The sequence below is a fragment of the Bombina bombina genome, chromosome 11, assembly GCF_027579735.1.
Source record: "Bombina bombina isolate aBomBom1 chromosome 11, aBomBom1.pri, whole genome shotgun sequence".
NCBI classification, from domain to species: Eukaryota; Metazoa; Chordata; class Amphibia; order Anura; family Bombinatoridae; genus Bombina; species Bombina bombina.
Genome location: NC_069509.1, coordinates 102691396 through 102713299, shown reverse-complemented (window position 1 = coordinate 102713299; position 21904 = coordinate 102691396). Strand labels below are relative to the sequence as shown.

At 38.1% G+C, this 21904-nt stretch overlaps 1 protein-coding gene across 1 annotated transcript in view; it reads left to right on the top strand.

Moving 5' to 3' along the window:
• CCDC78 (coiled-coil domain containing 78) overlaps positions 1 to 21904 on the top strand; it is a 254500-nt gene that overhangs the window by 158703 nt on the left and 73893 nt on the right. Inside the window, exons 9-10 of the mRNA XM_053694328.1 lie at positions 10336 to 10461; positions 10749 to 10957. Coding sequence (XP_053550303.1) covers positions 10336 to 10461; positions 10749 to 10957 — 335 coding nt within the window. The remainder of the gene's footprint in view (positions 1 to 10335; positions 10462 to 10748; positions 10958 to 21904) is intronic.

Below are 21904 nucleotides of genomic sequence, written 5' to 3'. Positions count from 1 at the left end.
TGTCCAATGCAAGTATGATCCATTTAATACTATTCGTTGCTCCCTATCTTTTATCCAGTTATTTATCCATGAGCTAACATTTTCAGCTATTCCCAGTCCCTTAATTCTGTACATTAATCTCTCATGTAGCACTGAATGCCTTCTCGAAATCCAAGTATATCACATCAACTGATTACCCTCTATGTTTTTACTTACTTCCTCGTAGAATCGAATTAAATTAGTTTGACATGATCTATTTCTCATAAAACCATGATGATTTGAACTCATAATCTTGTTTACACAAATATACTTATAATTTAAGATCAACTATATAATTTAAGCTCAACTGGAGCTTTTTGTATTATTGGTATAGGTTGAACTTGATGGTCTTTTTTTCAACCTCATCTACTATGTTACTATGTAAACTTCTAAATATAAAATGTTTGTATTTACATTTGAGTACTCTAATTCCCTTAGTGCTCAAACTCTTCACTTACACAGAGAAAATACCTTAAAACGCAGAGATTTTATCAAACCCTTTTCTGAAGAAACTCTCTAAGGCCTAGATTTGGAGTTTGGCGTTAGCCGTGAAAACCAGCGTTAGAGGCTCCTAACGCTGGTTTTAGGCTAACTCCGGCATTTGGAGTCACTCAAAATAGGGTCTAATGCTCACTTTTCAGCCGCGACTTTTCCATACCGCAGATCCCCTTACGTCAATTGCGTATCCTATCTTTTCAATGGGATCTTTCTAACTCCGGTATTTAGAGTCGTGTCTGAAGTGAGCGTTAGACATCTAATGACAAAACTCCAGCAGCAGGAAAAAAGTCAGTAGTTAAGAGCTTTCTGGGCTAACGCCGGTTCATAAAGCTCTTAACTACTGTGCTCTAAAGTACACTAACACCCATAACCTACCTATGTACCCCTAAACTGAGGCCCCCCCACATCGCCGCCACTCGATTAAATTTTTTTAACCCCTAATCTGCCGACCGCCACCTACGTTATACTTATGTACCCCTAATCTGCTGCCCCTAACACCGCCGACCCCTGTATTATATTTATTAACCCCTAATCTGCCCCCCACAACGTCGCCGCCAGCTACCTACAATAATTAACCCCTAATCTGCCGACCGCAAAGCGCCGCCACCTACATTATAGCTATGTACCCCTAATCTGCTGCCCCTAACACCGCCGACCCCTATATTATATTTATTAACCCCTAATCTGCCCCCCACAACGTCGCCTCCACCTGCCTACACTTATTAACCCCTAATCTGCCGAGCGGACCGCACCGCTACTATTATAAAGTTATTAACCCCTAATCCGCCTCACTAACCCTATAATAAATAGTATTAACCCCTAATCTGCCCTCCCTAACATCGCCAACACCTAACTTCAATTATTAACCCCTAATCTGCCGACCGGAGCTCACCGCTATTCTAATAAATGTATTAACCCCTAAAGCTAAGTCTAACCCTAACACTAACACCCCCCTAAATTAAATATAATTTTAATCTAACGAAATTAATGAACTCTTATTAAATAAATTATTCCTATTTAAAGCTAAATACTTACCTGTAAAATAAATCCTAATATAGCTACAATATAAATTATAATTACATTGTAGCTATTTTAGGATTAATATTTATTTTACAGGCAAGTTTGTAATTATTTTAACCAGGTACAATAGCTATTAAATAGTTAAGAACTATTTAATAGTTACCTAGTTAAAATAATAACAAAATTACCTGTAAAATAAATCCTAACCTAAGTTACAATTAAACCTAACACTATACTATCATTAAATTAATTAAATAAAATACCTACAATTACCTACAATTAAACCTAACACTACACTATCAATAAATAAATTAAATACAATTCCTACAAATAACTACAATGAAATAAACTATCTAAAGTACAAAAAATAAAAAAGAACTAAGTTACAAAAAATAAAAAAATATTTACAAACATAAGAAAAATATTACAACAATTTTAAACTAATTACACCTACTCTAAGCCCCCTAATAAAATAACAAAGACCCCCAAAATAACAAAATGCCCTACCCTATTCTAAATTACTACATTTCAAAGCTCTTTTACCTTACCAGCCCTGAACAGGGCCCTTTGCGGGGCATGCCCCAAGAAATTCAGCTCTTTTGCCTGTAAAAAAAAACATACAATACCCCCCCCCCAACATTAAAACCCACCACCCACATACCCCTAATCTAACCCAAACCCCCCTTAAATAAACCTAACACTAAGCCCCTGAAGATCTTCCTACCTTGTCTTCACCCTACCAGGTTCACCGATCCGTCCTGAAGAGCTCCTCCGATGTCCTGATCCAAGCCCAAGCGGGGGGCTGAAGAGGTCCATGATCCGGCTGAAGTCTTCATCCAAGCGGGAGCTGAAGAGGTCCATGATCCGGATGAAGTCTTCTATCAACGGCATCTTCAATCTTCTTTCTTCCGGATCCATCTTGCAGACCTCCGACGCGGAACATCCTCTTCTCCCGATGCCTACTAGCCGAATGACGGTTCCTTTAAGGGACGTCATCCAAGATGGCGTCCCTCGAATTCCGATTGGCTGATAGGATTCTATCAGCCAATCAGAATTAAGGTAGGAATATTCTGATTGGCTGATGGAATCAGCCAATCAGAATCAAGATCAATCCGATTGGCTGATCCAATCAGCCAATCAGATTGAGCTCGCATTCTATTGGCTGATCAGAACAGCCAATAGAATGCAAGCTCAATCTGATTGGCTGATCGAATCAGCCAATCGGATTGAACTTGATTCTGATTGGCTGATTCCATCAGCCAATCAGAATATTCCTACCTTAATTCCGATTGGCTGATAGAATCCTATCAGCCAATCGGAATTCGAGGGACGCCATCTTGGATGACGTCCCTTAAAGGAACCGTCATTCGGCTAGTAGGCGTCGGGAGAAGAGGATGTTCCGCGTCGGAGGTCTGCAAGATGGATCCGGAAGAAAGAAGATTGAAGATGCCGTTGATAGAAGACTTCATCCGGATCATGGACCTCTTCAGCTCCCGCTTGGATGAAGACTTCAGCCGGATCATGGACCTCTTCAGCCCCCCGCTTGGGCTTGGATCAGGACATCGGAGGAGCACTTCAGGACGGATCGGTGAACCTGGTAGGGTGAAGACAAGGTAGGAAGATCTTCAGGGGCTTAGTGTTAGGTTTATTTAAGGGGGGTTTGGGTTAGATTAGGGGTATGTGGGTGGTGGGTTGTAATGTTGGGGGAGGGGGTATTGTATGGGTTTTTTTACAGGCAAAAGAGCTGAATTTCTTGGGGCATGCCCCGCAAAGGACCCTGTTCAGGGCTGGTAAGGTAAAAGAGCTTTGAAATGTAGTAATTTAGAATAGGGTAGGGCATTTTGTTATTTTGGGGGTCTTTGTTATTTTATTAGGGGGCTTAGAGTAGGTGTAATTAGTTTAAAATTGTTGTAATATTTTTCTTATGTTTGTAAATATTTTTTTATTTTTTGTAACTTAGTTCTTTTTTATTTTTTGTACTTTAGATAATTTATTTCATTGTAGTTTTTTGTAGGAATTGTATTTAATTTATTTATTGATAGTGTAGTGTTAGGTTTAATTGTAGGTAATTGTAGGTATTTTATTTAATTAATTTAATGATAGTATAGTGTTAGGTTTAATTGTAACTTAGGTTAGGATTTATTTTACAGGTAATTTTGTAATTATTTTAACTAGGTAACTATTAAATAGTTCTTAACTATTTAATAGCTATTGTACCTGGTTAAAATAATTACAAAGTTGCCTGTAAAATAAATATTAATCCTAAAATAGCTACAATGTAATTATAATTTATATTGTAGCTATATTAGGATTTATTTTACAGGTAAGTATTTAGTTTTAAATAGGAATAATTTATTTAATACGAGTTAATTAATTTCGTTAGATTAAAATTATATTTAATTTAGGGGGGTGTTAGTGTTAGGGTTAGACTTAGCTTTAGGGGTTAATACATTTATTAGAATAGCGGTGAGCTCCGGTCGGCAGATTAGGGGTTAATAATTGAAGTTAGGTGTCGGCGATGTTAGGGAGGGCAGATTAGGGGTTAATACTATTTATTATAGGGTTAGTGAGGCGGATTAGGGGTTAATAACTTTATTATAATAGCGGTGCGGTCCGCTCGGCAGATTAGGGGTTAATAAGTGTAGGCAGGTGGGGGCGACGTTGTAGGCGGCAGATTAGGGGTTAATAAATATAATATAGGGGTCGGCGGTGTTAGGGGCAGCAGATTAGGGGTACATAAGGATAATGTAAGTAGCGGCGGTTTACGGAGCGGCAGATTAGGGGTTAAAAATAATATCCAGGGGTCAGCGATAGCGGGGGCGGCAGATTAGGGGTTAATAAGTGTAAGGTTAGGGGTGTTTAGACTCGGGGTACATGTTAGGGTGTTAGGTGCAGACGTAGGAAGTGTTTCCCCATAGCAAACAATGGGGCTGCGTTAGGAGCTGAACGCGGCTTTTTTGCAGGTGTTAGGTTTTTTTTCAGCTCAAACAGCCCCATTGTTTTCTATGGGGGAATCGTGCACGAGCACGTTTTTGAGGCTGGCCGCTTGCGTAAGCAACTCTGGTATCGAGAGTTGAAGCTGCGTTAAAAATGCTCTACGCTCCTTTTTTGGAGCCTAACGCAGCCTTTTTGTGGACTCTCAATACCAGAGTTATTTTTATGGTGCTGCCAGAAAAAAGCCGGCGTTAGCTACACGGGTCGTTACCGACAAAACTCCAAATCTAGGCCTAAGTTATTCTGTTTAAATAAAAAAAAAATATATAAAGTTTAAAACTTTGCAACCCCCTTTGGGAGAAAATTATTTTAAGACTTATTTTTAATTAATTTTAATTGTATCTACTGCTCCTACAATAGTCAGTATTAAAGAAACCTAAAACCCAAAATGTAACTTTTATGATTCAGATATAGAGGATACAGTTTTAAACAACTTTCAAATTTACTTCTATTATCAAATTTGCTTCTTTTTCTTGATATCAGCCACCAATCTGCAGCTAGCTCTCGTGCCTACCTAGGTATGCTTATAAACAAAGGATACCAAGAGAACAATATATGGTTGTCTATTAAGGCCTGTCTGAATCATGGAAGAAAATTTTGGGGTTTTATGTCCCTTTAATTGCTCTTTAGGTAGGAAACATTTAGGGGCCGATTTGCTATGCCCCGAATGGGGCCAGCTCGCCCTGTTTCCGCGTGAGCCTTGAGGCTCGCCGGAAACAGGAGTTAAGAAGCAGCAGTCTTAAGACCGCTGCTCCTTAACTGGATCCGCCACCTCTGAGTAGTGTACAGCAATCAACCCGATTAAATACGGTCGTGTTGATTGACACCCCCTGCTAGCAGCCGATTGGCCGTGAATCTGCAGAGGGTGGCATTGCACAAGCAGTTTAACTAGAACTGCTTATGCAATGCTGAATGCCGACAGTGTATGCTGTCCACATTCAGTGATGTCTGGCGGACATGATATGCTACAGTGTATCATGTCCGCTAGACTTTGATAAATCCGCCCCTTGATCTTCACCCAATATGATACAAAATATTTTTTTTCTTGAGTATTTATACAATAGTTTTTCTTACGTGGTACTAGAGAGCTTGACTATAACTAAACTTCCTTCATTTTTACTTTCAGTATTTAGCAGCTGCTAGTCACATGTGTATCTTATAAATAATTTAGATCTGTAAATTGTAATATTATGCAGATATAGGGCTAGATTACAAGTGTTGCGAGGAAGCATTCCGCTCACGAGAGCTCGCTTCCATAGGCTCCTATGGGACTCTAACCCTATAGAACCTTGCTCGCTGTGATCATTACACTGCATTTTAGATCTTTACATTTTTTGCACATATAAACCGCAAAATGTTTGGACTCTTGTGTGTTTTGCCTGTGTCTGGCATTTACTAGTGCCAGGATAATCTACTTTTATCTCTCCCCTAAACTGATCGTATGATTTATATGCCTCCACTGCATGACTGCACTAGATATGTGCATGATCGAAAAATTTGTTTCGGTTTGGATCGATTCAGAGTTTTTCGAATTTCGTTTCGGATCAATTCGAATTTGGAAAACTTCGAATGAATTCTTTTCGGATTCGTTTCAGATTCATTCGGATTCGAAAAAATTTGGCTGGATTCGGTTCGATTCGGTTCAGTTCGGAAATTCGGAATTTCGGTATGTTTGCTGTGTATTAGACTAGTATTATGTACTGTATATTAGGTGTAACCCATAGCAGAGTGATATAACCTAATATACTGTACAATACTAGTGTAATCCATAGCCATCCGAATCTACAGAATAAATCCAAACTAATTCGGATTTATTCGGTAAATTCGGCAGTATTTTAATTCGGAAATTCGTATCGATCCGAATCTCTGAATTTTCCGAATTTCCGAATCGATCCGAAACTAATTGCACATGTCTAGACTGCACTTCAAGGTGCTTTTTCTCATGAAAATGACTCCCTAGGGTCTTCTATACTTAGTGACTTGTCTTAGTTTCCCTTCAACTAACAAGGGTGTGTTAGATACAGCCCATTCCTCTACTGAGGGTTTATTTTATTATTTTCAGGATGCCCCCATGGATGCATTGGGGAAAGATATGTCCTTTAATTTCAGGTTAGCACACATTCATGCTCTTTTAAAGGAAGCCTTGAGGGATTTGTAGGTGGCTGAACTACCCACTCCTGATTAGCCTACCATTAAAAAGTATAGATACATTCTTGAAGTTTGCTCCTAAGTAGCATGTTCTGTATGTCAAACTGAATGGTAGACAGCCGCTAAGGTGGACACAGCTATTTCCACCTTGGCCAGGCAGACTACTATTCCTTTTGAGAAAAGTACCACTTCATGCATAGGAAGCTACAATGCTTCCAAAGATGCTCTTTTCAGCTGGTGGGTTTCCTCTTTTGACTAACAGTCATTGTCGCATGTGGAGCTGCAGCTACATCAGTTTGTGTGATAACCTCTCAGATTTTAAATCTGGAATGCATTTTTGGAGGATATGCAGGATTGTGTTTCACTAATTAACGGCTAGATTACGAGTTTTGCGTTAGAGGCTATGCGGTGCTAACGAGCAGTTTATTGTCACCGCTCACTTACAGACAGCGCTGGTATTATGGGTTTTTACAAAGCTGGCGTTAAAAGACAAGAAGTGAGCGTTGAGCAAAATTTTGCTCCACATCTCACTCCAATACCAGCGCTACTTACGTTAGCGGTGAGCTGGTGTAACGTGCTTGTGCGCGATTTCCCCATAGGAATCAACGGGGAGAGACGGCTGAAAAAAAGTCTAACACCTGCAAAAATGCAACGTTTAGCTCCTAACGCAGCCCCATTGATTCCTATAGGGAAATAAAAGTTATGTTTACACCTAACACCCTAACATGAACCCCGAGTCTAAACACCCCTAATCTTACACTTATTAACCCCTAATCTGCTGCCCCCGACATCACCGACAACTACATTATATTATTAACCCCTAATCTGCCGCTCCGGACACTGCCGCCACCTACATTTATACTTATTAACCCCTAATCTGCTGCCCCCGACACCGCCGACACCTACATTATACTTATTAACCCCTAATCTGCTGCCCCCAACATCGCCGCCACCTACATTATATTATTAACCCCTAATCTGCCACCCCCAACGTCGAATAGTTACATTGTAGCTAGCTTAGGGTTTATTTTTATTTTACAGGAAAGTTTGTATTTATTTTAAATAGGTAGAATAGTTATTAAATAGTTATTAACTATTTAATAACTACCTAGCTAAAATAAATACAAAAGTACCTGTAAAACAAACCTAACCTAAGTTACACTTACACCACACTATAATTAAATTAATTCCCTAAATTAAATACAATTAAATACAATTAAATACAATTAGCTAAAGTACAAAAAAAACAAACACTAAATTACAGAAAATAATGAACAAATTACAAGATTTTTAAACTAATTACACCTAATCTAATCCCCCTAACAAAATAAAAAGCCCCCCCAAAATAAAAAAGCACTACCCTACACTGAATTACAAATAGCCCTTAAAAGGGCCTTTTGTTGGGCATTGCCCCAAAGTAATCAGCTCTTTACCTGTAAAAAAATTTACAAATCCCCCCCAACATTAAAACCCACCACCCACACAACCAACCCTACTCTAAAACCCACCCAATACCCCCTTAAAAAAACTAACTCCCACTTGAAGATCACCTTACCGGGAGAAGTCTTCATCCAACCAGCTAAAATTGAATGAAGGTACCTTTAAGTGACGTCATCCAAGATGGCGTCCCTTCAGTTCCGATTGGCTGATAGAATTCTATCAGCCAATCGGAAATTAAGGTAGAAAAAATCCTATTGGCTGATGCAATCAGCCAATAGGATTGAAGTTCAATTCTATTGGCTGATCCAATCAGCCAATAGGATTGAGCTGGCATTCTATTGGCTGTTCCAATCAGCCAATAGAATGCCAGCTCAATCCTATTGGCTGATTGCATCAGCCAATAGGATTTTTTCTACCTTAATTCCGATTGGCTGATAGAATTCTATCAGCCAATCGGAATTGAAGGGACGCCATCTTGGATGACGTCGCTTAAAGGTACCTTCATTAAGTGTTAGCCGTCGGATGAAGAGGATGCTCTGCGTCAGATGTTTTGAAGATGGACCCGCTCTGCGCCGGATGGATGAAAATTTCTGCCATTCTGGAGCACCACTTCGCCCCGGCTTGGATGAAGACTTCTCCCGGCTTCGTTGAGGACTTCGACCCGGTTGGATGAAGACTTCTCCCGGTAAGGTGACCTTCAAGGGGTTAGTGTTAGGTTTTTTAAGGGGGTATTGGGTGGGTTTTAGAGTAGGGTTGGTTGTGTGGGTGGTGGGTTTTAATGTTGGGGGGTATTTGTAATTTTTTTTACAGGTAAAAGAGCTGATTACTTTGGGGCAATGCCCTGCAAAAGACCCTTTTAAGGGATATTTGTAATTTAGTGTAGGGTAGGGCTTTTTTTTATTTTGGGGGGGGGCTTTTTTATTTTGTTAGGGGGATTAGATTAGGTGTAATTAGTTTAAAAATCTTGTAATTTGTTTATTATTTTCTGTAATATAGTGGGGGGGTTTTGTACTTTAGCTAATTTTATTTATTTGTATTTAATTGTATTTAATTTAGGGAATTAATTTAATTATAGTGTAGTGTTAGGTGTTAGTGTAACTTAGGTTAGGTTTTATTTTACAGGATTAGGGGTTAATAAATGTAGGTAGGTGGCGGCGATGTTAGGGACGGCAGATTAGAGGTTAATAAAATGTAACTAGTGTTTGCGAGGTAGGAGTGCAGCGGTTTAGGAGTTAATATATTTATTATAGTGGCGGCGATGTCCGGTTCGGCAGATTAGGGGTCAAACATTTTATTTTAGTGTTTGCGATGCGGGAGGGCCTCGGTTTAGGGGTTAATAGGTAGTTTATGGGTGTTAGTGTACTTTTTAGCACTTTAGTAAAGAGTTTTATGCTACGGCGTTGTACCATAAAACTCTTAACTACTGACTTTAAAATGCAGTACCAGTCTTAACAGGAGAGGGTCTACCGCTCACTTTTTGTCAGACTTGCTATGCAAGTCCCATTGAAAATATAGGATACGCAATTGACGTAAGTGGATTTGCGGTATTTCCAAGTCTGGCCAAAAAAGTGAGCGGTACACCTGTACCTGCAAGACTCGTAATACCAGCGGGCATTAAAAAGCAGCGTTAGGACTGGCCAACACTGCTTTTTAAGCCTAATGCAAAACTCGTAATCTAGGTGTAAGATTTCTAATAGGTTAATTTGCAATGCTGCCATGCTTGTTCTAGCCAGTCATGCCTTTAGTAGATGTGGTTAAGTTTATGTCTTTAAAAAAGCTTCAAGCACGTTAAATTCAATTGCGCTCAAGCAAACTTGTTTATTTTCCACTCATAATAAACATGCTAATTCCATCTCACACAAAGAGCTGTGATATAGCCCTTATCACTTGCGTGCACCTCACTAGTAATCTAGCCCGTAATAAGCATGATGTACGTTATAACGATACTCAGCATTTAGACTGTGCAGTATAATGATGTGAGTTTCTATACACTACCCTGATAAGTACACTGCTCTGCATAAATATCATGAGTATGTATATTCGGATAAAAATGCCATGCTATATAATGGCGGAACATCTATACTCTAATAGTGTACATGCTACACTGTATAATAATATCCATCTATCATAGTTTATTTTTATTTTTGAGTAGACTAAGGAGACAGAGCCATTTATGATTTGAACTGTTAAAGGTTTTTTGTATATTTGTATTCACAGGTTCTTTTAACATCTCAAAGCCAACTGAAAGAAATAGAGGCAGAAAATTCCCATCTCCAGTTGCAGCTCAAGGAGTTAAATGAAGAATACCGTTCCCGACTAAACCGCTACATTCAGGATTTGGCAGTAAGAGTTCTTTCTTCATTTTCTGAACAGAAATACCTGCAACTTAATCCTTAAAATGAGTACAAAAAGCTGAATTTAAATTCAAGTGCCAGGATTCAATTTTATTAGGATTTTCTTAAAATAGAGAATATTATAGCTACAGGGAAGAGGGAAATATTTAACTTAAAATCATATATCAATAGTTTGTTCTGTTTAAGATACAAATTGTTAAATGATGTTTGTTTAATTCCTTGTGGCATTTACTCACTGCTTGTTTTTTTTTTTTTTTAAATGTATGTCTACTATAGGATTATGTTGATGGAACACTGAAAGGGGGTACAGCCCATAAATCACTGGTAGATCCCACACGTATTAAACAATATATGGAGAGCATGTTGAATGATATCAAAGCATCTTATAGGTCCAGAGAGGAACAGCTTGCAGCAGCCACACGGCAATACAAAAAGCGCATGCAGAACATAGTCAAGAGGCATGAGAGTCTGCTTATTGCATACCGGTAAGAGCATCTGAGTTATATAAAAAACAAACGGCTAGATTACGAGTTTTTGTCGGTAAGGCATGCGGTGCTAACGAGCAGTTTATGCTCACCACTCACCTACAAACAACGCTGGTATTACGAGTTTTCTGAAAGCCGGCGTTAGCCGCAGAAAAGTGAGCGGAGAGCAAAATTTAGCTCCACATCTCACTGTAATACCAGCACTGCTTACGGTAGCGGTGAGCTGGCTAAACGTGCTCGTGCACGATTTCCCCATAGGGATCAATGGGGCTGAGCCAGCTGAAAAAAAACCTAACACCTGCAAAAAAGCAGTGTTCAGCTCCTAACGCAGCCCCATTGATTCCTATGGGGAAATACCTTTTATGTCTACACCTAACACCCTAACATGAACCCCGAGTCTAAACACCCCTAATCTTACACTTATTAACCCCTAATCTGCCGACCTCAACATCACCGACACTTGCATTATATTATTAACCCCTAATCTGCTGATCCAGACACCGCCGCCACCTACATTATACTTATGAACCCCTAATCTGCTGCCCCTAACATCGCAGACACCTACATTATATTTATTAACCCCTAATCTGCTGCCCCCAATGTCGCCGCAACCTAACTACATTTATTAACCCCTAATCTGTCACCCACAACGTCACTGCCACTATATTAAATGTATTAACCCCTAAACCTAAGTCTAACCCTAACCCTAACACCTCCTAACCTAAATATAATTTAAATACATCTAAATAAAATTACTACAATTAACTAAATTATTCCTATTTAAAACTAAATATTTACCTGTAAAATAAACCCTAAGATAGCTACAATATAACTAATAATTACATTGTATCTATCTTAGGTTTTATTTTTATTTTACAGGCAACTTTGTATTTATTTTAACTAGGTACAATAGTTATTAAATAGTTATTAACTGTTTAATAACTACCTAGCTAAAATAAATACAAAAGTACCTGTAAAATAAAACCTTAGCTAAGTTACAATTACACCTAACACTAAACTATAAATAAATTAATTATCTAAATTAAATTAAATTAAATTAATTACAATAAAATAAAATAAACTAAAGTACAAAAAAACACTAAATTACAGAAAATAATAAAATAATTAGATTTTTTTTTAAACTAATTACACCTAATCTAATCCCCCTAATAAAATAAAAAAGCCTCCCAAAATAATAAAAATCCCTACCCTATACCAAATTACAAAAAGCCCTTAAAAGGGCTTTTTGCGGGGCATTGCCCCAAAGTAATCAGCTCTTTTACCTGTAAAAATAAATACAATACCCCCCAACATTAAAACCCACCACCCACACACCCAACCCTACTCTAAAACCCACCCAATCCCCCCTTAATAAAACCTAACACTAACCCCTTGAAGATCACCCTACCTTGAGACGTCTTCACCCAGCCGGGCCGAAAGTCCTCCACAAAGCCAGGCAGAAGTGGTCCTCCAGACGGCAGAAGTCTTCATCCAGGCGGCATCTTCTATCTTCATCCATCCAGAGCGGGTCCATCTTCAAGCCATCCGATGCAGAGCATCCTCTTCAAACAAAGTCCAACTGAAGAATGAAGGTTCCTTTAAATGACGTCATCCAAGATGGCGTCCCTTGAATTCCAATTGGCTGAAAGAATTCTATCAGCCAATCGGAATTAAGGTAGAAAAAATCCAATAGGATTGAGCTTGCATTCTATTGGCTGATCCAATCAGCCAATAGAATGCGAGCTCAATCCTATTGGCAGATTTGATTAGCCAATAGGATTGAACTTCAATCCTATTGGCTGATTGCATCAGCCAATAGGATTTTTTCTACCTTAATTCCGATTGGCTGATAGAATTCTATCAGCCAATCGGAATTCAAGGGACGCCATCTTGGATGACGTCATTTAAAGGAACCTTCATTCTTCAGTTGGACTTTGTTGGAAGAGAATGCTCCGCGTTGGATGGCTTGAAGATGGACTCTCTCCGCTCCGGTGAAGACGTCTCAAGGTAGGGTGATCTTCAAGGGGTTAGTGTTAGGTTTTATTAAGGGGGGATTGGGTGGGTTTTAGAGTAGGGTTGGGTGTGTAGGTGGTGGGTTTTAATGTTGGGGGGGTATTGTATTTTTTTTTACAGGTAAAAGAGCTGATTACTTTGTCACGCAAAAAGCCCTTTTAAGGGCTATTTGTAATTTAGTATAGGGTAGGGATGTTTTTATTTTGGGGGGCTTTTTTATTTTATTAGGGGGATTAGATTAGGTGTAATTAGTTTAAAAAACTTGCAATTATTTTATTATTTTCTGTTATTTAGTGGGGTTTTCTTTTCGTACTAGTTTATTTTATTTAATTGTAATTAATTGTAGTTAATTTAGGTAATTAATTTAATTATAGTGTAGTGTTAGGTGTAATTGTAACTTAGGTTAGGTTTTATTTTACAGGTAAATTTGTACTTATTTTAGCTAGGTAGTTATTAAATAGTTAATAACTATTTAATAACTATTCTACCTAGTTAAAATAAATACAAACTTGCCTGTAAAATAAAAATATTTATTAAAGTGGTGGCGATGTCCGGTCGGCAGATTAGGGGTTAAAATTTTTATTTAAGTGTTTGCGATGTGTGGGGGGCCTCGGTTTAGGGGTTAATAGGTAGTTTATGGGTGTTAGTGTACTTTTAAGCACTTTAGTTAAGAGTTTTATGTTACAACGTTAGCCCATAAAACTCTTAACTACTAACTTTTAAATGCGGTACGAATCTTGACAGGAGAGGCTGTACCGCTCACTTTTTCCAAGACTCGTAATACTGGCGTTAGGAAAATCCCATTGAAAAGATAGGATACGCAATTGACGTAAGTGGATTTGCGGTATGTTCGAGTCGCGGAAATAAAGTGAGCGATACACCTGTACCTGCCAGACTCGTAATACAAGCGGGCGTTAAAAAGCAGCGTTGGGACCTCTCAACGGTGCTTTTTAACCATAACACAAGACTCGTAATCTAGGCGAAAAATAACCAAAATGTTTTGACCATTTTTAATTTATACATTTATTCTGTCTGTCTACAAAATAGTATTTATTTGTTAAAGATCATTGAAAATAAATAATCAAAAGTAAATCTATTTTTCTAAACACAGTGATTTTGCTGTTTGTGTCAGAGCAGAGCTAACATTTTGTGGTGTGTGATGCTGTTTGCTCAACTCCAAATTAGAGCAAGTTGGAAATGTAGTTCTTGTAAAGTTCCCTTATTCGTTCTGTTATCCAAATAGTATAGCTGACATAAACAACAACATTTTAAACTGCTATGACTTTTAAAAAAAATAAATCTAGTAAACTATCCACTCACCGCTTCTCTACTCTTCCTCACACACTTAGCTCCCTCTCTCTCTTTGCCTTCACATGCACGGCACTGATGGGTCTTGGATATCCTGCCCACGCCCCTGATATTGAGTTGGGTTGGGCTTGTAAGAAATGTTGCATTTATATACTGGCTCTCCAGCAGCACTGAAAGCCATGCCCTATGAGGTCTAACGTGAATCTTAAACGCACACTGCCTCAAGAAAGACCAGGGCCGTGCCTTTACAGACAGAAATAATACGTTTTCATATCCTAAATTCTACAGCTGCTTAGCAGACCCTCTGAGATAGTGCTTTACCCAGAGGAGCTTGTTGTTGTGTGTTCATGAAAATATTATTATCGTTTATTTGTATAGCGCAACAAAATTCCGTAATTCTGGGTACATAGATAGAAGTATACAATGGCAAGGATTTGTGATAAGATACAAAACCATAACAGACTAAATAAATCTAGTACAAGAGGGCCCCGCTCTGAAGAGCTTAAAGTTTGCAAGTTGAGGGTGCAGAGACATAAGGTTTGGCGTAGCTTGTCCCGAGGATTGTAGTTGCAGCAGTGAGCCAGGGCAATTCAATATTTATTTTGGGTAGGATGAAAAACAGAGGAAGAGTGGTTAGCCTCACTGAATAGGTGGGTTTTCAATGAGCATCTGAAACTCTACAAGGTAAGACAGTCTTATGGAGCAGGGTAGAGAGTTCCAGACAACAGGAGCAGCTCGTGAGAGGTCTTGGAGGCGGAAGAGGGATGTAGAGATAATAGCAATGGGGATATGTAGGTCAGAGGTTGATTGAAGAGGATGGGTCGGGGAATAATTAAAGGTGAGAGAGGAAATACAAACCAAACTTGTTGCAGCAAAGTGAAAAACAGGCTTTTAGTTTCAAAAAAGTTGCTTATGTGTTAAAGTATTCACAACAGACTCAAAGTATCATCCGACGGTTACTGTGGTGTACAATACAAAGCAACATTAAAAATGCAAGAGCTGTATAAAGATATATGGTAAGCCGGTTAATGGTGGATATAAGTCCCGGTTTGAACCAAACGTATTACCTTGGTATCACGTAGTAGACTGGTTGCTGCAGGTTAACGCTGATCAGCTCCCAGAGGAAGACGCAAGACTGACAGGTATGGAGCCGCTCCCGAGGCTCCCTGGAAAAAAGGAACAATCAAACGAGCAAAACAAAGTAACCTGTACGGCAAAGGCTGACACCACAAGCTGTGTGGAGTTAAAAATCAAACTTATTTGTACATCCGTAAAATAGACAGGGTACAACAGGGCTCAGGGGGGACCTGAAAACAACAAGGTCTGACGCGTTTCCTACCCATAGGCACTTCGTCAGGGAATAAACATACATAAACATCTGTTCCTTAAAAAGTCTCCAATTAATCAATGGAAGTGTTAACACATGGTTGTAAATTTCTCAGGTGAAAAATTCTGTGACGTGTATGCCTGTCATATTATGCCTAATTACAATCCCTTTGAGTAACAAATATCAAGTCATATTGTATATAATCTTTTATTACTGTGAATAGAATAAGGTGAAAACATAAAAAAACCACAAATAATTTATTAGTAAAATACATCCGCTGAATGTAAAAACATAAATGTTAGGATTCGGGGTTAGCATCTTACATATTATACAAAGGTTGTAGAATCATGAAGCAAGTGAATACACATGTCATATAAGTACAATATGACTCTTTTAAATCTGTTAAAAAGTAGAAATCTATACATGTAACATAGCATTAAAGAAATATATATATATACCTTCTCTCTTAACATAAGTGCTAACGGTATCACGACAAGCTACCGAAAATAGTGAAAGTAAAAAACTTATAGTATGCAATCATACTAAAGAAATTTGAGTAGAAATGATGTGACTGGTTCACAAGTTGTGAATATGTATGACAACCATGTGTTATCACTTCCGCTGATTAATTTGAGCTTTTTTAAGGAACAGATGTTTATGTATGTTTAGTCCCTGACGAAGTGCCTATGTTTTCGGGTTCCCCCTGAGCCCTTCTGTACCCTGTCTATTTTACGGATGTACGAATAAAAGTTTGCTTTTTAACCCCACACAGCTTGCGATGTCAGCCTTTGCCGTACAGGTTACTTTGTTGCTCGTTAGAGAGGAAATATAGTTGAGCGTGAGGCTGTTATGTGCTTTATAGGTTAAGTAAATTTTTTCAATTGTATTCTGGAGTGTATGAGGAGCCAGTCTAGAGACTGGCAGAGTGAAGCAGCTGATGTAGCTCACCAATTTTGGGCTAGATTAAAAGTGGAGTACTATTTTAAATTGCCAGTTTATGGGCGCATGTTAAATAACTAGCCATTACAAGTCAGACCTAACTGTAAAAAATGTATCCTAACTGCCCCCCAAATAAAGGGCCAGGCTATGAGTGGAGTGCAAAATATCACTTACCCAAGCTTGATATTGCAGGGAAGCTTTTAGTTCACAAGAGTGCGCTTCCATAGGCTCTAATGGGAGCCTCATTCTCATTCACAAAAGAGAATTGTCCAGCACTTACTGAATCCAGGTGCACACTACAGGGGTTCTGCACACCCCCCAAATGCAAACTCCAAATGTCCAAAGAAGTAGCAGCACCACTTGATCAAATTTTCTAAATGTTTATTGGGACATCACATAAACATATCAGCATGACGTTTCGATCCAACTGATCTTAATCATGTTGCAACATGATTAAGGTCACATGGACTGAAATGTCGTGCTGATATGTTTACGTGATGCAAAACTATAGGGGAGAGAGGAAAAAGCGCTGGATAATATTCGCTACTACATAAGCAAAGAGTTAGTATAAAATCCCTAAACAATTTATATTGTTTACTCTTTAACACACTATATATTATGTATGAAAATTTGATCAAGTATGTATGCATTGGGTACTTGTAAAGCACAGCTAATCACCCGTAAGGGTCTAAAGGCGCTGCTCATTTTATCGACCTTGGAAAGATGAAAGGCTGAGTGGACCTAGCCAGGGATCGAACCTGCAACACTTGGATTGCTACAGAGCTCAGCCACAGTGCCTTAGCATGCTGAGCTATCTGTCCGCTTAAGTGGTGCTGCTACTTCTTTGGACATTTGAAGCCTCATTCTCATACCATTAGACACGGCTGATAAACTAGCGCAGCGACGGGGGTAAGTCGCGCAGCGATGGTCAGCAAAGTGTAAAGATATATACATGGGCATATTTATGCATAGGCCAACAAGGCCGGTGCCTAGGGCCGCAGATTTGGGGGGGGGGGAGGCACTGGCACTGTTATGTTGGCAACTTTTTTTTTCATGCGGCTGACACGTGACCCGGCTTTTGCCGAGGTCACGTGAAGTTTTCCACCTTCCGCCCACCTTCCTGTCTGCTCACAGTTGCCGGCTTGCCGCATATGGATGGAGGGAGCCACGCACGTGCGCACGTGATCCCTCTCCCAGCAGGACATTGAGGTAAGCAAGCGGCTTAGCGGTGAGTGTGAAAAAGACAGAAGCGGACGGAGGACAGTACACAGATGGACTAGGCTCAGTGACACTGACTACAGTGATAATGAGTCAGACAGTGAGTGAGTGCCAGTGGGATCGCATCGGAGCCGTAAAACAGAGGACTGGACTGGTGAGGAGGGGGTTGACCCGGCCGGCACAAAATATATACAACTGTCTGTGATTGCAACTTTGCAAGGTATATTTTTTGTTCTTTATTTGGCACATTCATTGTCATTCATTATGAAAAACAGGAGACTACCATAGACAATATATAAGAGTCGAGTGTGTGTACACAAATTAGCCAGTCTGCTCTGAAATTTATATGATTATCACTTTCCGTTTTTCAACAACCATCCCTCCAGCATGGCATAATGATAATAGGAAAAGAGGCCCCCTTGTTTTATGAGATCTTTCATGAGGATGAATGAAAATCATATCTGATCTATCTGACTGAGTTACTTGGCAATATGTCCCACTAGTCCCATAGTACGATCGATACCATTAAAAGAGAATGGAGATATGTCAGGCTAACGTAAGAAAGAATTGAGGTGTACACATGTGCTAATTCAACCTACCTAAACCTGAGTGTATGCAAGCTTTTTACGAGCCCTGGCTGGGAAAAATTTAATTTTAAAATGCAGCAAAAAAAAATAAGTCACATTACTCACTAACCAAAAAAATTATATGGCCAAAAATGACCTAAATCCGGGGGGATATCGCTTTCATACCGTTGTCAAGGAAACGTGTATACAATACAACTACGGAAGTCTAGATGGTGTCTCCTTGTGACCATAGAAACAAGCAACACGTCAAACAAGAGGTCAAAAACTATTTGAACGTCATTCAATCCAGAAGCGAATGCCTGTATCTCCAGCATACATTCAATACAAATACAAGGCTATAACCCCCATAAATAAAAGGTACATTTATATTATATGACATTATATAACACCCCAATGTGTAAAGACTACACAGCATCTACAGAAAAACCTTATAGTTCTATTATCCTCTATACTCACCGAGTAAGGTTACCAAGAGTAAGAGCAAAATCGTAATAAAACCAGTAGCAGAAATATTCATCTTTCATTTAGAAAAAATGATCTAAATCTGTTTATTTAAACCCCATGGTGCCATTGTCTGTAATTTATAGATCCACTCCATTTCCTTCTGTAATAGAAGCTTATTAGCATCACCCCAGCGTAGATCAGCCACCGTATGTTACTTGGTGGCAAAGTGCATGGCAACCATGTGCTCGCTCGTGCCATTTTTCAGTGCTTGACAAATGGTCGATCTGTAGTTGGCAATCCACTCCTTCTGAGGGCATTCCATTTTACCAATGTAGGTGAGCCCACATGGGCATTTGATGATATTCACAACCATCTGTGAAGAACAAGTCAATCATTTCAAAAATACCTTTTTGCCAGTTCTTAGATGACTGAATGAATTTCCAATGATCAGGCTATATATAATTTCACAAAATATTACATATTGTTACATTCACACAATTTCCCTATTTGATTTGTTTCCTAATTTTTTTTAGTTCTGTGAAAAATAGATCTATGAGTGATACCAAAAACAACACAAAAATGAGTTACTGCCATGTTATCATTATGACTATGATGATCACTTCATAGCTATAAGGACACAAAATCCTTTATTTGAATTGTGAAACTTCACTCTTTCAAATGTGAGGGGGCCTGTGATATTATTGTGAGGTGGTAAAAAAGGCCTCATTAAATGCACTGTAACCACCATCAATTATCAATTTTTCTTCGTTCTCTTGCTATCTTTATTTAAAAAAGAAGGCATGTAAGCTAAGGAGCCAGACAATTTTGGTTGAGACCCTGGACAGCACTTATTTATTAGTGCTGTCCAATCAGCAAGCACAACCCAGGCTGTGAACCAAAAATGGGCCGGCTTCTAAACTTAGATTTTTGCTTTTCAAATAAAGATAGCAAGAAAGTGAAGAACATTTGATAATAGGAGTAAATTAGAAAGTTGCTTAAAATTGCTTGCTCTATCTGAATCATGAAAGAAAAAAAAAATTGGGTTCAATGTCCCTTTAAGCATATACTACCATTTAAAGAAAACAATATGGGGTCTATTTATCAAAGCGTCAACTGAAAATACGCTTGAATTCTGCATCGTATTTGTCGCGAGATTTATCCGCCGTAGTTATCAAAGCGTCAAGATTGGCAAATGTTGAAATTTGTGACGTAAAATACGATCCCGCAATCTCAATCCGACGCAGATCGATGCTTGCGTTATTACAGATGTTTCAAATTCACATTTGATTCTATTTGACACTTTTCCAAATTTATCAAATATTTAACAGGTACACTCGCGTCTATTCTGACGCAGCGTACCTAGTTTTCAATCCGCCACATTTGAGGTCGCGGATGCCATAGAACTCAATGGGAGTCTGAAAACACAGAAAGCTTATGTTCGATGCTGCAAGAGAATGAAGTATATTACATAATAAAAGTAAATTAGAAACTTTATTTTAATTGTATACCCTTTTTAAATCAAACAATATTATTGCTCCACATTTGGTGCACTAGTAGATATAGGGATAAAAACGAAAAATACATTACTATTTATGGATAATGCTACAAATTTGTCTCTCATTTTGACCTCTTGTTTGACGTGTTGCAAGGGGACAATATTATTTCTACAAATTTGTTGAAAAGTTTTTCCCAAAACTTGTCGCACTAATAGATATAGAGATAAAAATGAAATACACAACATAATATAGCTAACTTCCTTTTTACTTTTTGTGAAAAATCTATGTCCAACATGTTTGAGCCATGTAATACAAGTCCCACTCTCCACTTCGCACCAATTTTGATTCAACACTTTTCGCACCAATTATGACGCAAACTCCTAAACAACCAACACACTAATGAATTTTTCAACCACTTTTGATTGGAATTGCATAAACACATGATTTATGACATCAGCCAATATGATTCAAATATACATTTTAAACTATCACTAACGAATCAAAATGCTCAATACTTGTGTCATTGATCACTCATCAGAACTTGTGCCATTTGTTACATTGTGTATTGTATTTTGAAAGTATGTATATGTGAAATTAGTATTAAAGATAAACATTGATTCTGACATTAGGACACACAGTGTAATATTTTAGACAAGGATTTTAAAATTTGAATTGATGTTTGATTCAATATAATCTTAAATTGATAGCTCAAAGGGATAACCCACCTAACATTAAACTGTCATGATTCAGATACAGCAGAAATTAAAATCACCTCTTTACTGTCATGATATTTTCAGTGTATTTATTTCTTCTCTTGAATTTCTTTTTCAGTAAGAAATGTCATCTTATATGCCAGCCCATTTTATTACACCTGTGAAGGGCTGGTTTTTAAAACTAGATTGCAATCAGGAGGGGTTACACAGGTACAGAGAGAAAACTGGCCCAGCTCTTAAAATATCCATTGATGGCAAACAAATACATATGATTCTCTGATTACGTGTTATATTCACAATTATTCCTGCTCAGAATAATAATACATTTACAATATATACATATAGTGGTATAAATAAACACAGAGATGTGAAAGACAACATTGTTTAGAAAAAAAGGAATTTAAATTCATGGATATGATTGCTAGTATTAAATGGGTCACATTTTAATGGGGTTATTTAAGCTTAACTGGAGCTTTTTGTAAGTATTTTAGATTTGTATAGGTTGAACTCGATGGACTTCAGTCTTTTTTCAACCTTATCTACTATGCATGTAAATATGTTTGCAAAAGATTTCTGACATAACACACACACACATTTATATATATATATATATATATATATATATATATATATATATATATAAGTATGTGCAAAGATATATTTACAAATTCTAGCATTAATAATAATTTATAAAAAAAAATATGAGACAAAAGCATATCACACATTAATTTATGTGAAAGTATCATATAACAGATTTTTTTGTATAACAAATAAACATAAAAATAACTTTCTATGAGATATTGTTTGTTGAGGTATAAATGTAGATATTTCTTGGACATTAACAGTTGAAAAATAAAAGATTAGCTTTAGAGAAATGTGCTTGTTCATGGACAGTAATGAAA